General features: G+C 40.9%; 1 protein-coding gene across 14 annotated transcripts in view; it reads right to left on the bottom strand.

The window, feature by feature from the left end:
- Positions 1-5015: 5015 nt before the first annotated feature.
- Positions 5016-19358, bottom strand: part of ACSL4 (acyl-CoA synthetase long chain family member 4) — a 48277-nt gene continuing 33934 nt past the window's right edge. For all 14 annotated transcript variants that reach the window (XM_073361213.1, XM_073361218.1, XM_073361221.1 and 11 more), the window contains 10 exons: positions 18922-19072; positions 16835-16958; positions 15546-15617; positions 14232-14371; positions 13513-13685; positions 13219-13293; positions 12561-12749; positions 11297-11411; positions 9772-9929; positions 5016-7391 (listed from right to left, as the gene is read on the bottom strand). In XM_073361213.1, coding sequence (XP_073217314.1) covers positions 7234-7391; positions 9772-9929; positions 11297-11411; positions 12561-12749; positions 13219-13293; positions 13513-13685; positions 14232-14371; positions 15546-15617; positions 16835-16958; positions 18922-19072 — 1355 coding nt within the window. In that variant the 3' untranslated portion in view covers positions 5016-7233. The remainder of the gene's footprint in view (positions 7392-9771; positions 9930-11296; positions 11412-12560; positions 12750-13218; positions 13294-13512; positions 13686-14231; positions 14372-15545; positions 15618-16834; positions 16959-18921; positions 19073-19358) is intronic.

Genomic DNA, 19358 nt, shown 5'->3' with positions numbered 1-19358 from the left:
CTATTGGGATGTTAGGAAGACAATCCTGTCCTGAAAATGCCTATCGCCTCCAGAGAAAGGGAAGTGCCTAGAAGTTGTAAAATAAAACTTAGTTTGATAGCATCCTGTCTGGCAAGAACTCACTTATCAATAGCTAGGTTGTGAAATCCGCATTTCTTTGTTGTTCTATCACTGTAGTCCCCATTTCCCTGTTGTTTGTCTGAATAATCTGTCTGGTTCTGTGATTGTTTCTGTCTGCTGTATAATTAATTTTGCGGGTGTAAACCAATTAAGGTGGTGGGATATAATTGGTTAAATAATCATGTTACAATATGTTAGGATTGGTTAATTAAATTTCAGTAAAATGATTGGTTAAGGTAGCAGGTTTGTAGAAATTTTGGTGGTGCTCAGAATCCTCCCCAACTCTGCCCCCCACCTGCCTAAGGCTCTGGGAGGGAGTTCGGGTGGGGGGAGGAGGTCTGGGGTGCAGGTCCTGGGAGGGAGTTTGGGTGGGGATTGGGGTGCCGGCTCTGGGAGGGAGTTTGGGTGGGGGAGAGGGTCTGGGGTGTAGACTCTGGGATGGAGTTTGGGTGCTGGGTACAGGCTCCGGGCTGGGGTGTGGGGTGCGGCTTCTGGGCTGGGAGTGGAGGTGTACGAGGGGGTGAGGGATTCAGGCTCTGGGAGGGAGTTTGTGGGTGGGAGGGCGTTTGGGGGTGGGAGGGGTGTGTGGGAAGGGGCAGGGAGTTTGGGGATAGGAGGGAGTGCAGGGGTGAGGGCTGTGGAGTGGGGCTGGGGATGAGGGGCTCATGATGCAGGAGGGGGCTCAGGGCTGGGGCAGAGGGTAGGAGTGTGGGGGGGATGAGGGCTTTGGCTGGGGCTGGAGATGAGGGAGGAGCTCAGGGCTAGGGCAGGAGTGTGGGGGGATCAGTGCTCTGGCTGGGGCTGGGGATGAGGGGTTTGGGGTGTTGGAGAGGCTCAGGGCTAGGGCAGTAGGGCAGGGTTAGGGCAGCCTGCCCTACCACTAGTAGTTGGGGGGCACTAGGACCCTGTGGGAGCAGTTGATGCTGGGAGCCAGCAGAGCAGAGTAAATGTGAGCTGAGCTGGAAGCTCCGGGGGAGGCGAGCGGGGCCAGCAAGTGGGGCCAGGGACACTCGGGGGAAGCGCATGGCGGCAGCAGGTGGGGCCGGGGGAGAGACCCGGCCCCAAACATTGGTGGAGCCGGGCCCCCAGGCCCTGAATATTGCTGGAGCCTGGGCACTACTGGCCAATACAACTCCCCCCCCTCCCCCCCGGTTAAGGTATAGCTAAGCAGAACTCCAGTTTTTATAGTCTGCAGTGAATCAGGAAGTGAGGGGGGAATGGGGGTGGGGAAATTGGAATCATGTTTGGCTAAGCGGGGGGAATGGGAACAGGATGGATCTGTGGTGTCAGAGCTGGGAAGGGGGATACTAAGGAAGGAAACTGGAATCATACTTGCTGGAAGTTCACCCCAATAAACATTGAATTGTTTGCACCTTTGGACTTCTGGTACTGTTGCTCTTTGTTCATGCGAGAAGGACCAGGAAAGTAAGTTGGTGAAGGAATAAGCCCCCTAACCCCCCCCCCAGCCTTTTTTGCTCAATTGTGCCAGTGTTTAATTCTCTGCTTGAACAGATGTTTAACCCACTGGGAGCTAGCAGGCATTTCAGATCAAATTTTGCCTTCTCACAAACTACAAGCAACTTCCATTGACTGAAGTGGGCATTGCCAATGTGTGTTGTTCATAATACACTTCAAACCCAAACTAGTACCTTTGTTTATTGCAGTAACACATTGTAAAATGGGCAACAAAAATGAAATATGCCTTAACAGTTTAACCAAATGCTCACTAGTATTGTGGAAAAGATGCTCCTTAGGATCCAGAAACTTACTTTGCTATGTAGAATGGTCCCTATGGGCAGCACCGGAGAAGATTATTTACTCTTTCCTTCTCATTGCAGCTGGCTAGAAGGGCTGTGTTAGGGAATTTAAAGCGCAATATACCGGTCCCTGCTTAGAAGGATGGGGATCCTCAGGACCAGTCTTGCATGAAGACAGTCCTACTAGGGGAGAATTCAGAGGTACCAAGAAAATGAAGCTCAAGATTAAATGAATACCCAGCTCCCATCAGACAGGAACATCTCACAAAATTTCTCTTTAAATAATGTAGTACTTCTGTAACCTGTTGCATCTTTCATGTACTGTATACTGGCCAATGCCTGGCTTTTCAGGAAGACCGTATGTGCTGTGGTCACATTAAGACTGACAGTGTGTGCAAATACACAAGTAGGTATATGGAATGCCTGTGGCTCTCTGCCCTCAGATTCAGGCACCAATATTTTCACCATACTCATTAGTAAAAAATTAAGGCTACACTTGTTTTACAGATTGGGAAACAGGCAGAGAAATGAATAAATTTGAAAGCTTATGCTCTAATAAATTGGTTAGTCTCTAAGGTGCCACAAGTACTCCTTTTCTTTTTGCGAATACAGACTAACACGGTTGTTACTCTGAAATTTGCTTTAAAGGCACAGATAGAGCCCATGTTAGCCATGGGAGGAATTTTTTCATGTTTAGAGAGCTCTATGTTCTAAGAGTAAGCTAATCTGGATATGTCTAATATGCTAGTTTAGTTTAATATAGTGACCAGACTGGAAACTTTTAACTGAAGGTGTTTTAGGAAGAATTACTTGCAAAACCAGCTCTGTGCTTAAGACACCAAACCAGGAACAAACAGTAACTAATCATGTCCAAGTGGTCTTTGAACAGAGGCCTGACTCTTGCATCAAATCTCACTCCCAGTGGTAGACTTATGGAACAGTTCAAAAAACTAAAAGGCCCTATTTCTATCACAGCTTATTTCTTTAAATCAGAGTAACCAAAAATGATGTTTTAACTCTATATTTATTAAATGTAGCCAGTCCTCTTTACTATGTGGTTGGTTTAATCTGTATGGTATTCAAGAAATTTAAATATAAATCCACTTTAAAGTTTTGGTGCAGCACTGATTTAATTGGAAGGTTTTTTTTAGTCCAGATACATTTTCACATGATTCTAGATGAGCCAGGTCATATTTTAAATGCATTTTTAAATATCCTACAGAAAAATATGGCTAAAATAAAGCCAAAGTTAGTGTGGTTCTGCTATCTAAAGCAGCTATAACATCTTAATAGGTCTGCCCTTTGCCTGATCATTCACGTATGGAGGTGTTTGGAAAAATGTCTAGGAATTTGAAAGTGATGAAAAATGGGCAGTTTTCTACAGAAATTTTTCTTTAAAAAAAAAAAAAAAGAGTCAGCTCTACAACCTTTCACTTCAAGCCTCTCAGGAAGGAACTTTTTTTTTTTTAAAGTATATAAATAGTGCTTAACAGAAAGGAGCTTTAAAGTAATCAATTCATAGAGTAGCTTGGTTAACCAACACTATTTTAACCACTCTAATCCAGTCTTTGTCAAATCACTCAGTCATTCAGAGATGGCTTTTTATTAGAGATTGGCTTGAACCAGCTTTCCCAGACCTTGAACATTCCCAACCTTTTTATACATCTAGCAAGTGGCTGGCATGGACCAGCTTCCATTGCAGCTCAGTATATTTGTCGGACGAGAAGCCAGCCCCCTACCTTAATACAACCATCTGTGCTGATGAAAGCTGCATAGTTTTTTTTTTTTTGGTTAGTGGTGTATTGAATGTTAGCTGCTAAATGTTTTTCAAAAACTCTATCATCCAACAACAGAAGAATTTGTCTCCTCTCTGTATCTGCAGTACTACTGTCAGTCAGCATATTAAAACATTTTTTCCAGAAGCAACTTAAGTTCCATGGTTATGTACAATGAACAGTAAGTAAGTCACAGAAATGAAGTTCTTGGTAAGGGCCAGTATTGTATGCAACACTGTCTTTGTTTCTATAACTGTCAAGATTTATTGTAAATATTTGCTGTGTTTGAAGTCTTTTTTCCTTAAATGTAAGAAATATATACTGTACAGTACTAAGATTTTCCCCTCAATGTTTCCATATTTCCTACGTACAGATAGGAGTTACTTTCTTAAAGCAACATAAGGATCAGTGCAGATCTGTTTTTTATGCTGTAGGGTATCCCCCAACCCCCTGAGTGAGTCACCTCTTAGAATTCTTACAATATGCACTGCAAATACTTAATACCTGTGGAGTTTGTACTACTGTGCGTAGTCCCCTTGAAAGCACGAAAGGTGTTTGCAGGATCAAGCCCTTCCTTTGATATCAAAAGGATGTAGGTAAAGATGCAATTCTCTGAAATTTAAGATACCTGTTCTGCCCATCATGAGATCATGGGACACCTCTCTCTATTCAGTTTAGATAAGCTCTTTTACATATTGATCTAAAAACTGTGATCTAAGATAGTGTTGTGCAAAAATGCAGTCTCTCAGACAACAAGAGCCAATTCAACTGTATTCCATCTGTGAAAGATTATTTTAACTTTCATACAAACTGAAAATAATGATCCCCATCAATGAAAACATCTGGGTACAATAGAGGGAAAACTACTGAGGCCCAATAAATACATTATATATGCTTAAAAAAGCAGTTCATGAGATCTGCCATCAGATCTAAGTGCACATAACTGTTTTTTTGCATTTGTTTTTGTGATGTTTAAGTGGTCTAAAAGCTATTTTAGTTCTTTAACAATGAATAATTTTAATACATAAAGAAAACTAACATATCTCCAAGACTAATAATCTGAAAAGCCACTATTGACATGGGCTGTATTTCCTGTATTCATAAACAAGTATATGTGTTTGGATAAGGAAGAGAGGCCTTTTTCTGATCCCCTTTAATGATTGTTGAAAGCTCATGCACAATTAGCAGCAGCTGACTTTAAATTGATTTGCTCCCCATCCCCAAGGGGTTTTAGCAAAAATCACTTGGCAGTGTTATGGTTTGACTAGAGTTATGCATGTAAAAAAATAAAAATTAAAAAAGTTCCTTGAAAGTTTAAAAAGAAATTGGTCCCCAGAAGAAAGGACAGTCCGAGAGCTTATAGTTAACGAATCCATAACCATGATTTATTTTCATTTTGAAAGTTGGTTGAGCTGGGAAAAAAGGATTCACACATACACCTCACAGAAGGAAAATCTTGCCCTGATTTTTTTTTAAAATCACTATATAATGAAGATGTTTCATATAAAACCTTTCACTCTTTACAATGACAATATCAGATAATTTTCCTTTTTACCATCATATACACAACATTTAAATATTATGAATAGACAAAATCTATTTTATAAATACTTTAGATCAAAGTAAGTTATAATATCACAGTTGAGAGCCACATCTGTACAAAATGTAAGCAACATATATAAAATGATTAAGAAAGAAGTGCAAAGTAGAACAGTTGCAAGAGCTTCCACTTTTTACAGTATTTATGGTTCAAGTGGGAACAGCTAGGAGAGATACATGAGCCCAGAGTGATAACTAACGATTTTGAAGAAACAGTATGGGATGTTACACACTCAATGGCAAAACAAATTATTCTATTATTTTGCCTCCTTCCCACTTCAGCACCTCTACGGTTTCCAGTTTTTAAAACAAACATTTTCACAAACAGAAAGACAAAATTCTATCTCAAGTATTTTCTCCTCTTTTAACAAGTTTAATGAACAAAAATCCCTAACCAGAGACCAAGCTCATCAAGCGTAGGTAAAAGAAGAATATGGGAAATGCTTGGCTTCCACCTGTGGCTTGTTTTGACTGACATATTTAAAAAGGTGAACAGTAATACTTTTTAATAACTTAATACAAAATGGTTTAGGCCCTGATCCTGTAAATTCTTACATGTGTTTAGCTTTACTCATAAGAGTAGTGCTACACATGTAACTAAGCATTTGGAGGATCAGGGCCTAATATTTCAAAGCAATAACAGAATGTTGACTTTAAAGGCTCATGGCTGTTTAAAGACAAAAATGATCTGAATGTCAGTTCTGCCTTTACTTGTCTAAGACCTCAGTTCTATATGCTAGCTGGTGACCTCATTAACAAGCAACAGTTCTTGCAGTGGGAGTCTTTTTTTTTAAAATCTTTGTGTCAAAGTTGAAAATGCTGTTTTGAATTAAAAAAAAAACAAGCCATCTTGGCAAGTATAAAAAAAATCTCAGAACATTTAAAGTCTACTGGAGATAAGTTGTTCATAGAACACTCATGAAGAATAAAATTCTGATTAGTTTGATCTTTAAAAAGCCTTTCAGTTCACCCTTATTATTTCAGTAAGTATTTTATATTCCTTTTTAGGCACTGAAAATATTCACAGTATAACTGATGTGCAGAAGATTCAGTCTACTGTCAGTGCCATGTAATTCTGTGGCCTTGAACAAATTCTGTAGTATGGACTGTTAATCAATGGGCCCAATTCTTGGATCTTGTCGACCTGCGCTTGATGCAGGACATAACTGGGGTAGGATGTGAAGAGGTGGTATTTGAAGCTAACCTTCTGGCTCACAGCTTCTGAATACAAAGGGGCCATAGTAGAATCTAGAACTGGGCTTAAATGCAGTGCAACAACCTCAGATTTCTTTCCCTCTTCCATGAACTCAAATTATAAAAGGCGCTTTATGCATCTGTACTGGCCTTTTAGGTAACATTGATAAACAGATCAGTGTCAAGTTAAACTATTCATTTTCATTTAATCTAGGACAGGACCTGAGATAAGACATTAAACCAATACTTTTGCAAAAGCTGCAATGCTTTGTATTTAACGTTTTCCTACTTCATCTTCACTTTTTGCATTACAAAGTGCAAACCTTAAATACGTTTATTTTTTCCCCTCACCAAGTACCTTTCTCTGATGCAGGAATGGTCAGATTTCCCTTTTAACTCATTTTCATATTTGTAAGGGGAACTGGAGAAAAACAGGTGGGAAAGCAGTTGGAATATAGAAGCAACAGTGGAAATCAGGTTATCAAGTCACATTCCTTCACATGATCACATCCAGCTCCAAGGTGGAAGTGATCAAATGAAACAGTTTGAAGTGGATAAGTGTTTTCTGCGAGCAGCTAGAAAGTTTGGTTCCATAAGCAAAGTGTTTTTTCCCCATAGGACCCGACTTTACAGGTTAGGGAGGTCTTCATTGATTTAGTGTACTGTCTGAACTACCTGTTGTATCTTCAGTACACAAGCATGTCCAATATTCTGAGGCTTGAGTTCTGTCCTGTAGGGTCTGAGAAGGAACTTTCTGCACAACTTTCTAGTCAATGTAGCTCAGAAGTTTATTTGCCTCCATACATTCGCTCGATATCATTGAGGTAATGGTTCTTTAATTCCTTCCTTTTCAATTTGAAAGCATCAGTTACTAGACCAGTCTCTGGGGTCCATGGTTCAGGGCTTAACCGTACTTTGATTGGTGTTTCAAATCTCTCTAATTTCACTGCAGGGATAATAAAAAGAAAAACACATTTATGATTACATTCACAGATAAAACACTGATTCATACAACTTCATACATACAACAGGAATAGGATTTATATTCAATAGTCTGCTGTACTATAGTGGAATAACTTCATATCAATACAGTCACAGAAGCGACACACTGAAGAAAGAAAATGCAAACTTATGGCTGTAATACTTAGTATTTGCTATTATTCTAGTAACACATGCCATAGCATTTATCTTTAGTACAGCTCCAGTGGATTGGCACTGTAAATAAAAAAGTGCCAAACAAATGAGGATCACAGAATAAAATCTCAAAGCAGTAACGAAGTTGCACACTAAATGAAAAGTGCAAAACAAATGAGTCCCTACCTCAAAAGAGACTGCAATCTAGGCACAATAGGGTATAAAAAAAAATGTGGCTGTAGCATGCATCAGGAAGGTAGCTGTGAGCAAGGATTACATGATCAGGCGCATGATTACTGTTATTCACAGTAGCAATTAAAGAAGGATGAAACGGATTGTACTCATACCATGTGATAGGATATGATGATCCACCCAAGTTATATAATTATTTTTATTTACTGTGCATTTTTGTAGAATATTTTAGTAGAACACAGTTGACAACTTTTAAAAGTGTGTGCGCACACAAATTCAAAATAGAGTATAAGCTACGGATGTGTGCATATACACATGTGCACTCCCACATTATAGACAACACTGCGTTCACACTTTTGAAAATCTGACCCCTCTGCATGTTATGACTAAACATGTTTAGGGGACATACTTGTTTCCAATGTACAGTCCATGCACAAAGATGCTAATTCATCTGTTGGTTGTGTGTCTTTTAAAAATATTCAGGGGGGGAGGAGACACAAATTACCAGCATAGACTAAATGGGGTAAGTAAGTTGTTAATCAGAAGAGTTCCAAATAAGCAAACATACAAAGTGAGCAAGCATTTCCTTATTTTTGTTAGTGTCATTTAAAAGTCCTCATGGCCCTTAAAAAAAGTCAGTTCCTTCAAATAAGAAATCCTTGCTTGCAGCCAACAGTGACCAATTATGAACCCTTGAAAGTGAATCAATGGAAATGCTGAAAGTATTTAACATTTTTAGATTATGTACTCTTGGGGGGGGGGAAGGGAACGGTCTTATTCTGTGTTTATACAGGGCCTAGCATAATAGGGCTCCAATCACAGGTAGCCTTTAGGCACTATCATAACATAATTAACCATAATAACAAAACACTAAACAAGGATATTGGCTTCATAATATTAATACTTCAGCAAAACAGAGTAAAATGAAAATGAAATAAAGCCACCACCCCCAATTAGAAACTGAATTTCCAAAACAGGCTATCACAAGTACAACCAGTAGATGGCAGCAAATGTACAATTACTAGAATCAGTGGCAACAAAGAATAGCTCCTGCTGTATGACCTAGCTTTAACTTTAGACTGTTGTTGCAATATAGTTTTGTTTTCGTTTAGATATATGCCTTTTTGTGATTGAACTACAGAATGTTCATCTTGGAATCACTTTTTAGCAGATTTGTTTAATGTTCCCTTGGAATGAAGGCCAAAAGGAAAGATCTTGGCCTTAGTTCTATCTAAAACATTAGTGCTGTCAAGGATTTTTCTCTATAAGCCAAGCTCTTAGAGGAACAAGAATAAAAAAAGTTATGTGGAAAACATTTTATGATTTACATGCAACACAATAATAGAGTTAAGTTTTTCCACCAGTTCAATGGGACACATGGAAATTTAACAAAACAACTCATGCAAAAGCTGCCTACCATCCTCTCAGAATTGTACTGTAAATGTTATTTAACCTATTGTCCTGATGAGAATCAGTCTATTTTAATCTTGTAGGAATAAGTGATGGAAGAGTATGTAACGTGTACTCTATCAGTACAGTTATTGCCAAAATAAGTGAAATTGAGATAAAACCCAATACCATCTTTAGTGTTTCTGTTCGGCCATAAACTCTCAATTAATTTTCCTTGTTCCTTGAAAAGTCACCCTACGTTTCTTTGGCCTCGTAGGCTATGTTAGAGAGCAGCCAGACCAGCTTTTGGCCATTCATCCAGCACTACAACAAGGATTAGCAGAATGTTTTAAAACCAGCTGTATCATTCATGTAACACTTACTGGACTGGATTCCCACAGTGTCCTACTTTAGGAACAAGAAAATTGCCTGAAAGTGTGCTCCTCTACTCATTCAGATAAGATTTGACTCTATTCAAAATTATCAACTACATCCAGAGGTAACATGTTCCACAGATTTTCCAGCAAGTTAGAAAACATGAGTGAGAGGACTATATCTACAGATGTGAAATTGGCTTAGTACAGTATACAAAACAATTTAATTATACTCACTCTTATCTGCCACCTCTTTAATCTCTTTCAATATCTCAGCTTCCATGATAGGATTGTTACAGATTTCTACCCATGTTCCCTTGACACCCTTCTGTTCAGCTAATACAGTCAGCTTCTTCTGATTAGGAACCACAAAACTGATCACATAAGACTGATCACTAAAACAGGATGAGAGGACAAGAAAAAAGAACAGGGAAGTAAGAAGAATTTCAGACTGTCAAAGTTTACTTGAGTCTAAGTAAATATTCCCCAGTTCTTTCAGATATACAGCTAATTTCTTCCTCTCCTCCCCCCCACCACACTATTCAACCTTTATCATGAAGCTTTAGTAAGTGACTGGGTTCAACCAGTCTCATACTTTGGTCTAGAGACAAGTTATAGAATAGTCCAGAGTCTCTACTAAATCCAGTATCCAGCAAGTGAGTGCAAGTAAAGTCTCACCATCTACTACTAAGGGAAGGTAGGGACTTTTCCAAAGCCCACAGAAAATGCTTGGATCAGGCTCGTAAGTGTCAAGATAAACACAGCAGCATTTTGACTGAAGGCCAAAGCCATCTATAAACAAAAGATTGTACTTATGTTTAGTAAGAAGGCTGCTATTTTCAGTTACCCTGCCTCTGCATTGGGGCAGGAACATGGGCAGTGGGTCGCATAGGCTGGGAGAAGGCTGTGCCTCCCTAAACAGCCAGCCGTGGTCCCGCCCCCTGCCGTGACTGCTCCCTGCATGTGGCTCCAGTCCTCCAGCTCCAGCCCCCCTAGTGTTCCGGCTGGGGAGGCTTACGCTGCATGCTGTCCACCTTTCCATGTTCTGGAGCTGGGGAGACTGCAGCTGCTCACCCTCCCGGGCTGGGGCCATACACCACCCACCTTCCCAGCGCTCCGGGGCTAGGGCTGCGTGCTGCCCACCCTCCCAGCGCTCCTTTGGGGCTAGGGCAGCTAGCTCCAGGACTGGGCCTGTGGCCATGGGTGGGACTGGGAGGCTAGCCTCCCCCAGACGGTGGTTCACACGCCCCCCCCCCCCCCCCGTGGGCAGTAATGAGGGGAGTTGTGGTGGGAAACACATACACACATCAAGGAAGCTTTAAACTGACCCTGCATTCCCCCTTATTCTGGTGCAGCTGGGAGCCTGCTTGGCCTCAGCACTGTTCTAATTTACACATTGCTTCCCATTGTTCTAAGGGCCTGTGTATGCAGAGGCCAGCTGTAGCATAGTGCACAGTGACCACACCCCTCACTCCTACTCCCTACAAGGCTTGCTGGGAACAGGGCCAGGGTAGAGCTCTTATGTCAGATCTGCACTGATCTGGGGACCCTCTGCACAGAGGGCGGGGGGGGCAGCCTCAGGGGTATTTCCACCCTCTTTACTCCTCTAGTGCTATAAGAGGGCCTTAGTATACTGGAGAATTAGGCCTACAATCTGCATTTCAGACAAAGGATTTTTGAATACCATATATAAATCAAGCATTAAATAAAAGAATGCCCCTAAATGAGTTTGAGGGGAAGAGACAATAGTAACGTAACTTACCTTTTGGCATAAGCACAGATATTGTCAATAAATGGACAGTTCTTCAGTGCTGTCTCTACTTTACCCAGAGATACATATTCTCCTGCCTGCAACTTCACCAAATCTTTTTTACGATCTAGGAACAGTTAAAAAGGCATGCTGCTTTAAAGGAGTTTAGATTCTTCCACTTATATATACTCAGTTAAAATAATTTTAGTACCACATTTAAAATGCTTATTTAATTTTAATGGAATACCATGCAAAAGACTTAAAAAAGAAAAAAAAAGTACAAGCAAAGGAACGCCAAACAAATCACCTAGAACAGGGGTCGGCAAACTTTTTGGCCCAAGGGCCACATCAGGGTGCAAAACTGTATGGAGAGCAGGTAGGGAAGGCTGTGTCCCCCGAAAGAGCCTGGCCCCCACCCCTGCCCCCTATTCGCCCCCTCCCACTTCCTGCCCCCTGACTGTCCCCCTCAGAACCTCCGACCCATCCAACCCCCCCCTGCTCCTCATCCCCACCTGGGACCCCCTGCCCCAAACCACCCCCCCCAGATCCCGCCCCCTATTCAATCCCCCCTGCTCCCTGTCCCCTGACTGCCCCAACCCCTATCCACACCCCCACCCCGTGACAGGAACCTCTGCCCCATTCAACTGCCCCCTGCTCCCTGTCTGCCGCCCGGGACCCCCCATTCCTAACTGCCCCCTGCTCCCTGTCCCCTGACTGTCCCCCAGGACCCTCTACCAAACTCCTTTCACCGCCGCCCCCTTAGTGGCAGGAGCTCGCAGCTCCGCTGCCCACACGGCGCTATGACTGGGGGAGAGGCCAGGGACGAGCCTCCCGGGCCAGGTGCTGGGCAGGACCAGCCTGCAGGCCATAGTTTGCCCACCTCTGACCTAGAAGCGGTTAGCATTTAACTTTTAAGGAAATGTCCATTTTAAAAAATGCCCTTTAGGAGTAATTTTTCAGGCTTGCAACTAAAATTAAATGTCACAGGGAATCTAAATTTTAGCCATTAAACTAATACTAAAAAACGAAGTGTGAATTTTCAAAGTGAAGGCTGAGTAGAGACAGTTAATGAGATTACAGACAACCGCATCAATTTCAGGGCTTCACAATCACTAAATTTTGAGAATATGTTTTAACACCATGGTTGAGCAAATTACTGAAGTGTGTAGCTTTAAGCATGAATAGTCCTACTGGCTTCAATGAGACTACTCACGTGTGTGAGGTTATGCTCTTGCTTAACTGGCATTTAAATTGGCAAAAAGTGTAAGGCCCCAACCTATGATTTGTAGACATCCGTCAGGATGAAATTCTCCAATATCTCCAGTACAAAACCATCTCTGGCCATTTTCATCCACGGAGAAATCCTCTGTCTTTTCTTCATTTTTAAAGTATCCCATAGAGACATTAGGTCCACCTATTATAATCTCTCCTCTAGGATTAGGCTTGTCTCTACAAGTATAGCCCCCTGAAAGCCAGATAAGTAAAATTGTTTTCAAGTCAGATTGATACAATATACATTCCTTTCCCTGGAAAATACTGAAGAATTCACACACAAAATAAAGTGATTATCCATTTATCAAGAGATCACAAAATACTAATACTCAATGACATCATTACATCAACTTCTACAGTTGATTTTGTGGACAGCAGGAAAACAGGCTAGAAACAGTAAAACTAGTTACTCGGAGATCAAAATATTATACTGTTACACATATTATGCAATTGTGATCATGCATTTGCATGAATCTTAAAGACTTGGTAGCTCTGCAGTTTGTCATCGCTATCTATGTTTGCTGTGTATCTTCAGGTTTGAACGCCAACTGATCATTTTGACAAGAACTGTTCATATTCATGTTTTACCTGTAGCTTGAAATTTGCAGCCAGATTCACTGACAGAATTAAGTAGAATGTCCTGAAAAAAAAAAAGTTCTCACCTTCTTGCCAGTCTCTCAATTTAATCTCACAGCAAATAAGAGGAGCCCCAACTCTGCCAGTGCTATAGTCAGAAACTATGGGAAGTTAGAAAGAAACAGTAAGATGGTGGCCAAAAGTTTTTTTTAATCTGACAATACTGAAATGTAAACACAGAGCTGGAATAGGAAGGTAACTATTAACTCAAGTTATTCTCTAGAAGTTAAGAGCTACAAATGTTTTCAACTGTACTTGAAAATTAAAAAATTCACACATCTACATTAAACATGCAGATTTCCACGAGTATGTTAACATACCTTCAGTAATTGTTCCAGCTCCACAGGTTTCTGTTAATCCATAACCCTGGCCAACAGGACAGCAGAAACAGATGTTCATGAACCTTTGTGTCTGAGGTGAAAGAGGTGCTCCTCCAGAAAGCATCATACGCACATTTCCTCCTAGCAATGCTTTTACCTTTTTAAACAGCAGTCTTGAGGTAAAAGAAACCATGTATAAATATTACTTGTTCTACTCCTTTGCAGGAAAGGCTAGAGACTCTCATACCCCTCTTTATCTGTTCAGCTGACACATCTAACAAGTAATAAGATTCACAGATTTTAAAGGCCCAAAGGGACCATCATGATGATGTAGTCTGTCAAGTGTTACCCAAGCCATAGAATTTTACATAGTAACTCCTGCGTCTAGCCCATTATCTTGTGGCTGAAATAAAGCATTTTTTAGAAAGACATCCGGTCTGGTTTTTAAAAAAATCCAAGAAATGGAAAATTTACATCCCTTGGTAATGTGTTTCAATGATTAATGGCCTTACTGTTAGACTTTCATCTTATTTTCAGTTTGAACTTCTCTGAATTAGACTTAGTCAGTGGATCTTGTTATGCCTTTCTGTTAGCCTGGAGTCCTCTAGTACTGGATTACTTACACAAGGAGAATTGCTTATAGACTGTGCTCAAATCACCTCTTAATTTCTGATAAATTATATACATTGAAAGATATTTGAACCTTTAACTGTACTTACATATTACACAGAGGTGCATCATACCCCCTTTTGATCTGTTCCAGTTTATAGTCATAGCCTATCTTGAACAGAGTTCTCTGAATATAGTTCATTTCTTGGACTTTACTCATGACATTCTTATAAATTCGGTCCATTATTTCCTACAGCAAAGATTGAAAAGAGGACAAAGAATTACTACTTCTGATTGAAAACATGCATCAAATCCAACTAAAAAACAAAACAAGAAAAGTACTATTCAGTTTAAATGGATGATTTCACTTTAGCTATGCAGTCTCTGCCAAATTGTTGTGTAATACTTAACATTCTCCCTTAATATGTCATCTATTTAATGAATTTATATTCTATTCCAGCTAGGGACTATTCAAGGTGGTAGAATAATGTGTGGAAATGGGTAACAGAACTGGAGGACAAAGTCACATTTTTTCCTTTCCTCATCCATCCTGCTTCATAAACCCCTTTCAAGTTATGAAGTTGATTGCCTAGGAGAAAGAAAAAGCCTCACGCAGTAAAACATTTTATAGTTTGGCAATCTGGCCTTGAATTTCTATAGTCAGTCCTAGGTAAGTAACCAAATTACCTCGGAGACCATTTAGAACTATTCCACTAGTTAACACACTGACGCACTTCTACAAGCTGCATCTTAAACCTTAGACTTTTTTAAACACTTCACATCAATGTTGTTAGCCATCTAGGGATGTTGCTGGAGTGAATATATGGAAAAATAAGAATGTCCTTGCTAATCATGCCTAAGGTTGCGTGTCTGTCATGGAGGTCATGGATTCTGTGACTTTCCATAACCTCCGTGACTTTTGCAGGAGCTGGTGCAGCTGGCTCAGGGGCTGCCTGAACAGCGGCAGCAGTTTAGGTGTGGGAGGGGGGCTCAGGGCTGGGTCAGGGGGTTGTGTTGCGGGGTGGCATTTACCTCAGGGGGGAAAAAGAGGGATTCCCCCAGAAGGGGCTGGCATGTCCCTGCAGCTCTTCATTTTAGGTGGAGGGGCCAAGGGGTCTACACACTGCCTGTGCTCGCAGTCACCACCCCCGCAGCCCCCATTGGCTGCGGTTCCCCTCCAGCCTCTCCAACTCCCGTCCAGCACCAGCGGGGTCCCAGGCCATGCACTGCCGCCCACCCTCCCGCCTCGGAGCACCCGCAGCCCCCCCGGCCCAAGTTTTAGTTAAGGGTATATAGTACAAGTCATGGACAGGTTATGGGCTGTGAATTTTTGTTTACTGCCAGCGACCTGTCCATGACTTTTACTACAAATACCCGTGACTAAAATGTAGCCTTAATCATGTCCTCTACCTTCTCATACTTACAGGCACAGCCGCCATCAGTGTGGGCTTCAGTACAGTACAGTCTCCTTTGCTTCCCTTCTTAATTTTACTTGACTGAAATAAAGACAAATGTGAAAACGTTAAACTGAGAAACTGGTGACTGGTTAGGGGAGAATAAGAAAGAAACAGGAGATAACCTAGTGTGCAGTTTCTGAAGTTCTCCCCCTCCCTCCCCAGATGACTATTTTCTCAGTGGGGTGGAGCAGAAAGGTGTATTGTCAGCCTCATCTCATGCCAAATATCGGCTGAAATCAAAGCTTGCTAGACCAAACTACATTGTGTGCATCGTTTTTGCTTTCTTTAGTTATCCTTCTAGCATTTTCTGTTGTATGGTCTGACTTCAAGGGGTGATTTTCAATAGGAACCAAGTTATGATGATCCCCACAAATCCATCCGACATGTGATTTGTTTTCTTGTGCCTCAGTGCTTCCAAGCTGTGCATCTGCTGGCTAGTTTGCATAACAAACTTGTGTTCATTTTCTCTTCTACTTTATTACATTCTTCAGTATGTTTATGATGTTTTCAGTTATTTACATTTGGAGGCTGCAGATACACATTGCAGCCTTTTATTGATCATTTACGCATTTCCAACAAGTGCCTCTGTCCCTTCAGTCAGCTAATGGAGGATTTTCTGTTATGGGTTTCACCTCACTGACAACTATTAGGCAAGCAAGAGAACCAAAAGCTGACTAAAGTGGCAAACTAGTGATTTACAAAGCAATTATTGGCCAGGTAGGGCAGGCTCAGCAGAGCTTTTACAAAAACTAATTTTCTTTTGTGTGTATTACCCAATGGTTAAATCTTTTTTTTAAATCATAGAACTAAAAGGAGAACATTTAACACTCATAGTCAGCTATAGCAAAAATCAAGTGCAGTAGTCTTTTGATACCTGTTGATATCCTGTTGTGACAATGGATAATACTGTATCTACTGAGGCAGAAACTAAAAAAACAAAAAACAAAAAAAACAACCACCACTTATGTGCAGTCATTTGGTTTTTCTTTTAATTTATGGGTAATTCTGACTTTACCTAAAGATGATGAAAACTCAAAATGTAGATAGAAATGCATGTTTTGAGATGTATTGTACAGTTTCACCAGGAGCTTAGCTTTTTGTTTGTGGTTACGTTTTCAGAAGGTACTACCGCTTTTGACATTAACTGCATTGTATATCATATTTTTGCAATAAGATAAGTAACTGATCAAGAAAAATAAAAAAAAGTACAACCACCAAGATTTTGCTTAAACACTGTGCTGAAAGTTTCCCCTCACCTGGTCCGATAGAGTGAGTGGAGAGGAGTATCCAATCCTGCAGCCATAGGTAAAGCAGGATATTTCTGCTGTCAGTTCTAATACATGAGCCAGAGGTAAGTAGCCAACGTAAGTGTCCTTGGGTCTAGCAAAGCAAGGATTATATAATTAACGTAGGTTTCAGAGGAACAGCCGTGTTAGTCTGTATTCGCAAAAAGAAAAGGAGGACTTGTGGCACCTTAGAGACTAACCAATTTATTTGAGCATGAGCTTTCGTGAGCTACAGCTCACTTCATCAGATGTTTAACGTAGGGATCCAAGAGTGGGCTGAAAATACTTCATCTAGTGCAATAGAGTATTGTATTATCAAGAACAGAAAGACAGAATTACTAGTTTTCCAAAAATCTACATCATAAACAGATCAGTACTGGAGTCTATTCTCCTGTATGCAGTGATGAGCTGCCAAAAGCTGAAGAACCGGTTCCTTCACTCGCTCCGGGTCTTCAGCGGCACTGAAGGACCCACCACCGAAGTGCCACCGAAGACCCACTGGGTGAGTAAAAATTGCCTAAAGTTAACCATGTGCTTAAGTGTTTTCTTGTTATAACATTCAAAAGCTTTCTAGTTGCCTCACAGCACACTGTGGTTCCTTGTATTCTTTAACAACCGGTTCTAAACCAGCTTCAAAATTTAACAACCGGTTCACATGAACCGGTGCGAAGTGGCTCCAGCTCGCCACTGCCTGTATGCAACCACACTGGGAATTCTCTAAGCTCAACATTTGAAAGTCCCATTGCAGTTGATGGGAATTTTGTCACTAACTTCAAGAAGGTCAGGATTTCACCCACTGATTCTAGCAGAGGGAATCTTCTTGCAGTGGAACACAGGAGGTCCTTAGTGCTCCAACTGCCTTTTCTTTTCCAAGTAGGAGGTCTCTAATCCCAGTTACGGAGTTAAGGCTGAAACTAGCTTCTATTTGAAGCTGGATAATCAAAGCCCTTCACCTTCAAATCCCTCCTCTCCTACCCCTCCCCCCCCCAAAATTCATAGCAGCTCCTCATTTTAAATTATTTTAGTAGAAGGTGGATCAGGATCCACTAGAGCCTGAAGCTCATTCGTTCTGTGACCTTGAGTTGAGAGTTATCAAATGGTCCAAAAGAGATCTTTCAGCGCAGAACCACATAAATATCCCACAATGAAGGGGTTTCTTGTATATCGGTCATTTCAAAGGTGTCATGCCCCTCATGAACTTGCTGAGAAAGGGGTGCAGGGATACCAAGTTATCCTTCAACACACTGAAGAACCCTCATGAAAGTTTGCCATTACTTTGTTACTGAATAGCCAAAACTTAATATATTTCTCGGTTCATTTTATTGCCTATTTTATCTCAATATTATATAAGCTTAATAAAAATAATTAAAAAATGAAAGACCAAATTAGCTGCCAAATGAAAGTGGTCTTTTAAACCAGCTTGAAGTAAGCAAGGTATTTAAGCAGATTACGTACAGCACATGTAGAAGGATCTATATGGGCCTGGTCTCATCAGACCCCTGGAATAGGCAGGCCTTTCCTTGAAGTTATCTTAGCTGCTTAAAAATTTCTGCTTGGAAACCACCAGCCTCTGCCTTCCACTTTCTCAGGACTCAGACTGATAAGGACAGGGAACCAATAATAATCTACAGACAGATACCCTGTGCGAAAATATATGGTCAGACTCTCCCCATAATGATCAGTTATGATGGATATCTTGAAAGTACATCTCAGGAGGAGACGTAACTAAAGAAGCCATACTGTCTATCTTTTTAAATCTCATTTAGTTGTAGAAAAATCATAACAGGACTAAAGAGCTGGAGAGAGACACTTACGGTTGTGTCCAAGAGCATGATAAATTCAAAGCGATTACAGAAATATCAGTTCATATATGATGTATGTAAGATTGGTGGATAAAAAACAGGATTTGCTGAAGTTCGTATTTTTAAACGAAACAGTCACCAGGAATCTCAGAATTATACAAGTGAGAGGCTTTCTGGAATCCAGGAAAATTTATTCCAGTTGAATAAAACAAAATGGTATTTTATACATACATGGGGCAACTGAGCATTTCTTACCCTAATTCAGGTATTCTCTCACACTGGCCTGTCATTCCAGCTATCAAGTTCTTATGAATCATTATCACTCCTTTAGGTCTCCCAGTAGACCCACTAGTATACATTATTAAAGCCAGGTCTGTGGGAACAGGTTTGCTTGGAGGGATGTCTACTACAAAAGGTACAAAAGGGGTGGGGGAAGAGAGAGAGAGAGAAAAAAAAGTCATTCACATGGACTTTAGCAGGACATGATTACTTCTTGGACAAACTAAGAGATGAAATCGAAGCTCCAGAAAGACTAAACTAAGTTAACTGGTCTTCATAAGACACTGACAAAACAAACAAAGTTAGTGATGCTGTACGGTAAACAGTCCAGAAAAAAAAAAAAAAGTGGCAGATCCCATTAGGGACAACAAGCACCAGCAGATTCAATCAAGGCAATAGGGTAAGTTGGAGAT

Source organism: Lepidochelys kempii, chromosome 9, assembly GCF_965140265.1.
Source record: "Lepidochelys kempii isolate rLepKem1 chromosome 9, rLepKem1.hap2, whole genome shotgun sequence".
NCBI classification, from domain to species: domain Eukaryota; kingdom Metazoa; phylum Chordata; order Testudines; family Cheloniidae; genus Lepidochelys; species Lepidochelys kempii.
The sequence above is the reverse complement of the archived record's forward strand: the minus strand, read 5'-3'. Positions and strand labels throughout refer to the sequence as shown.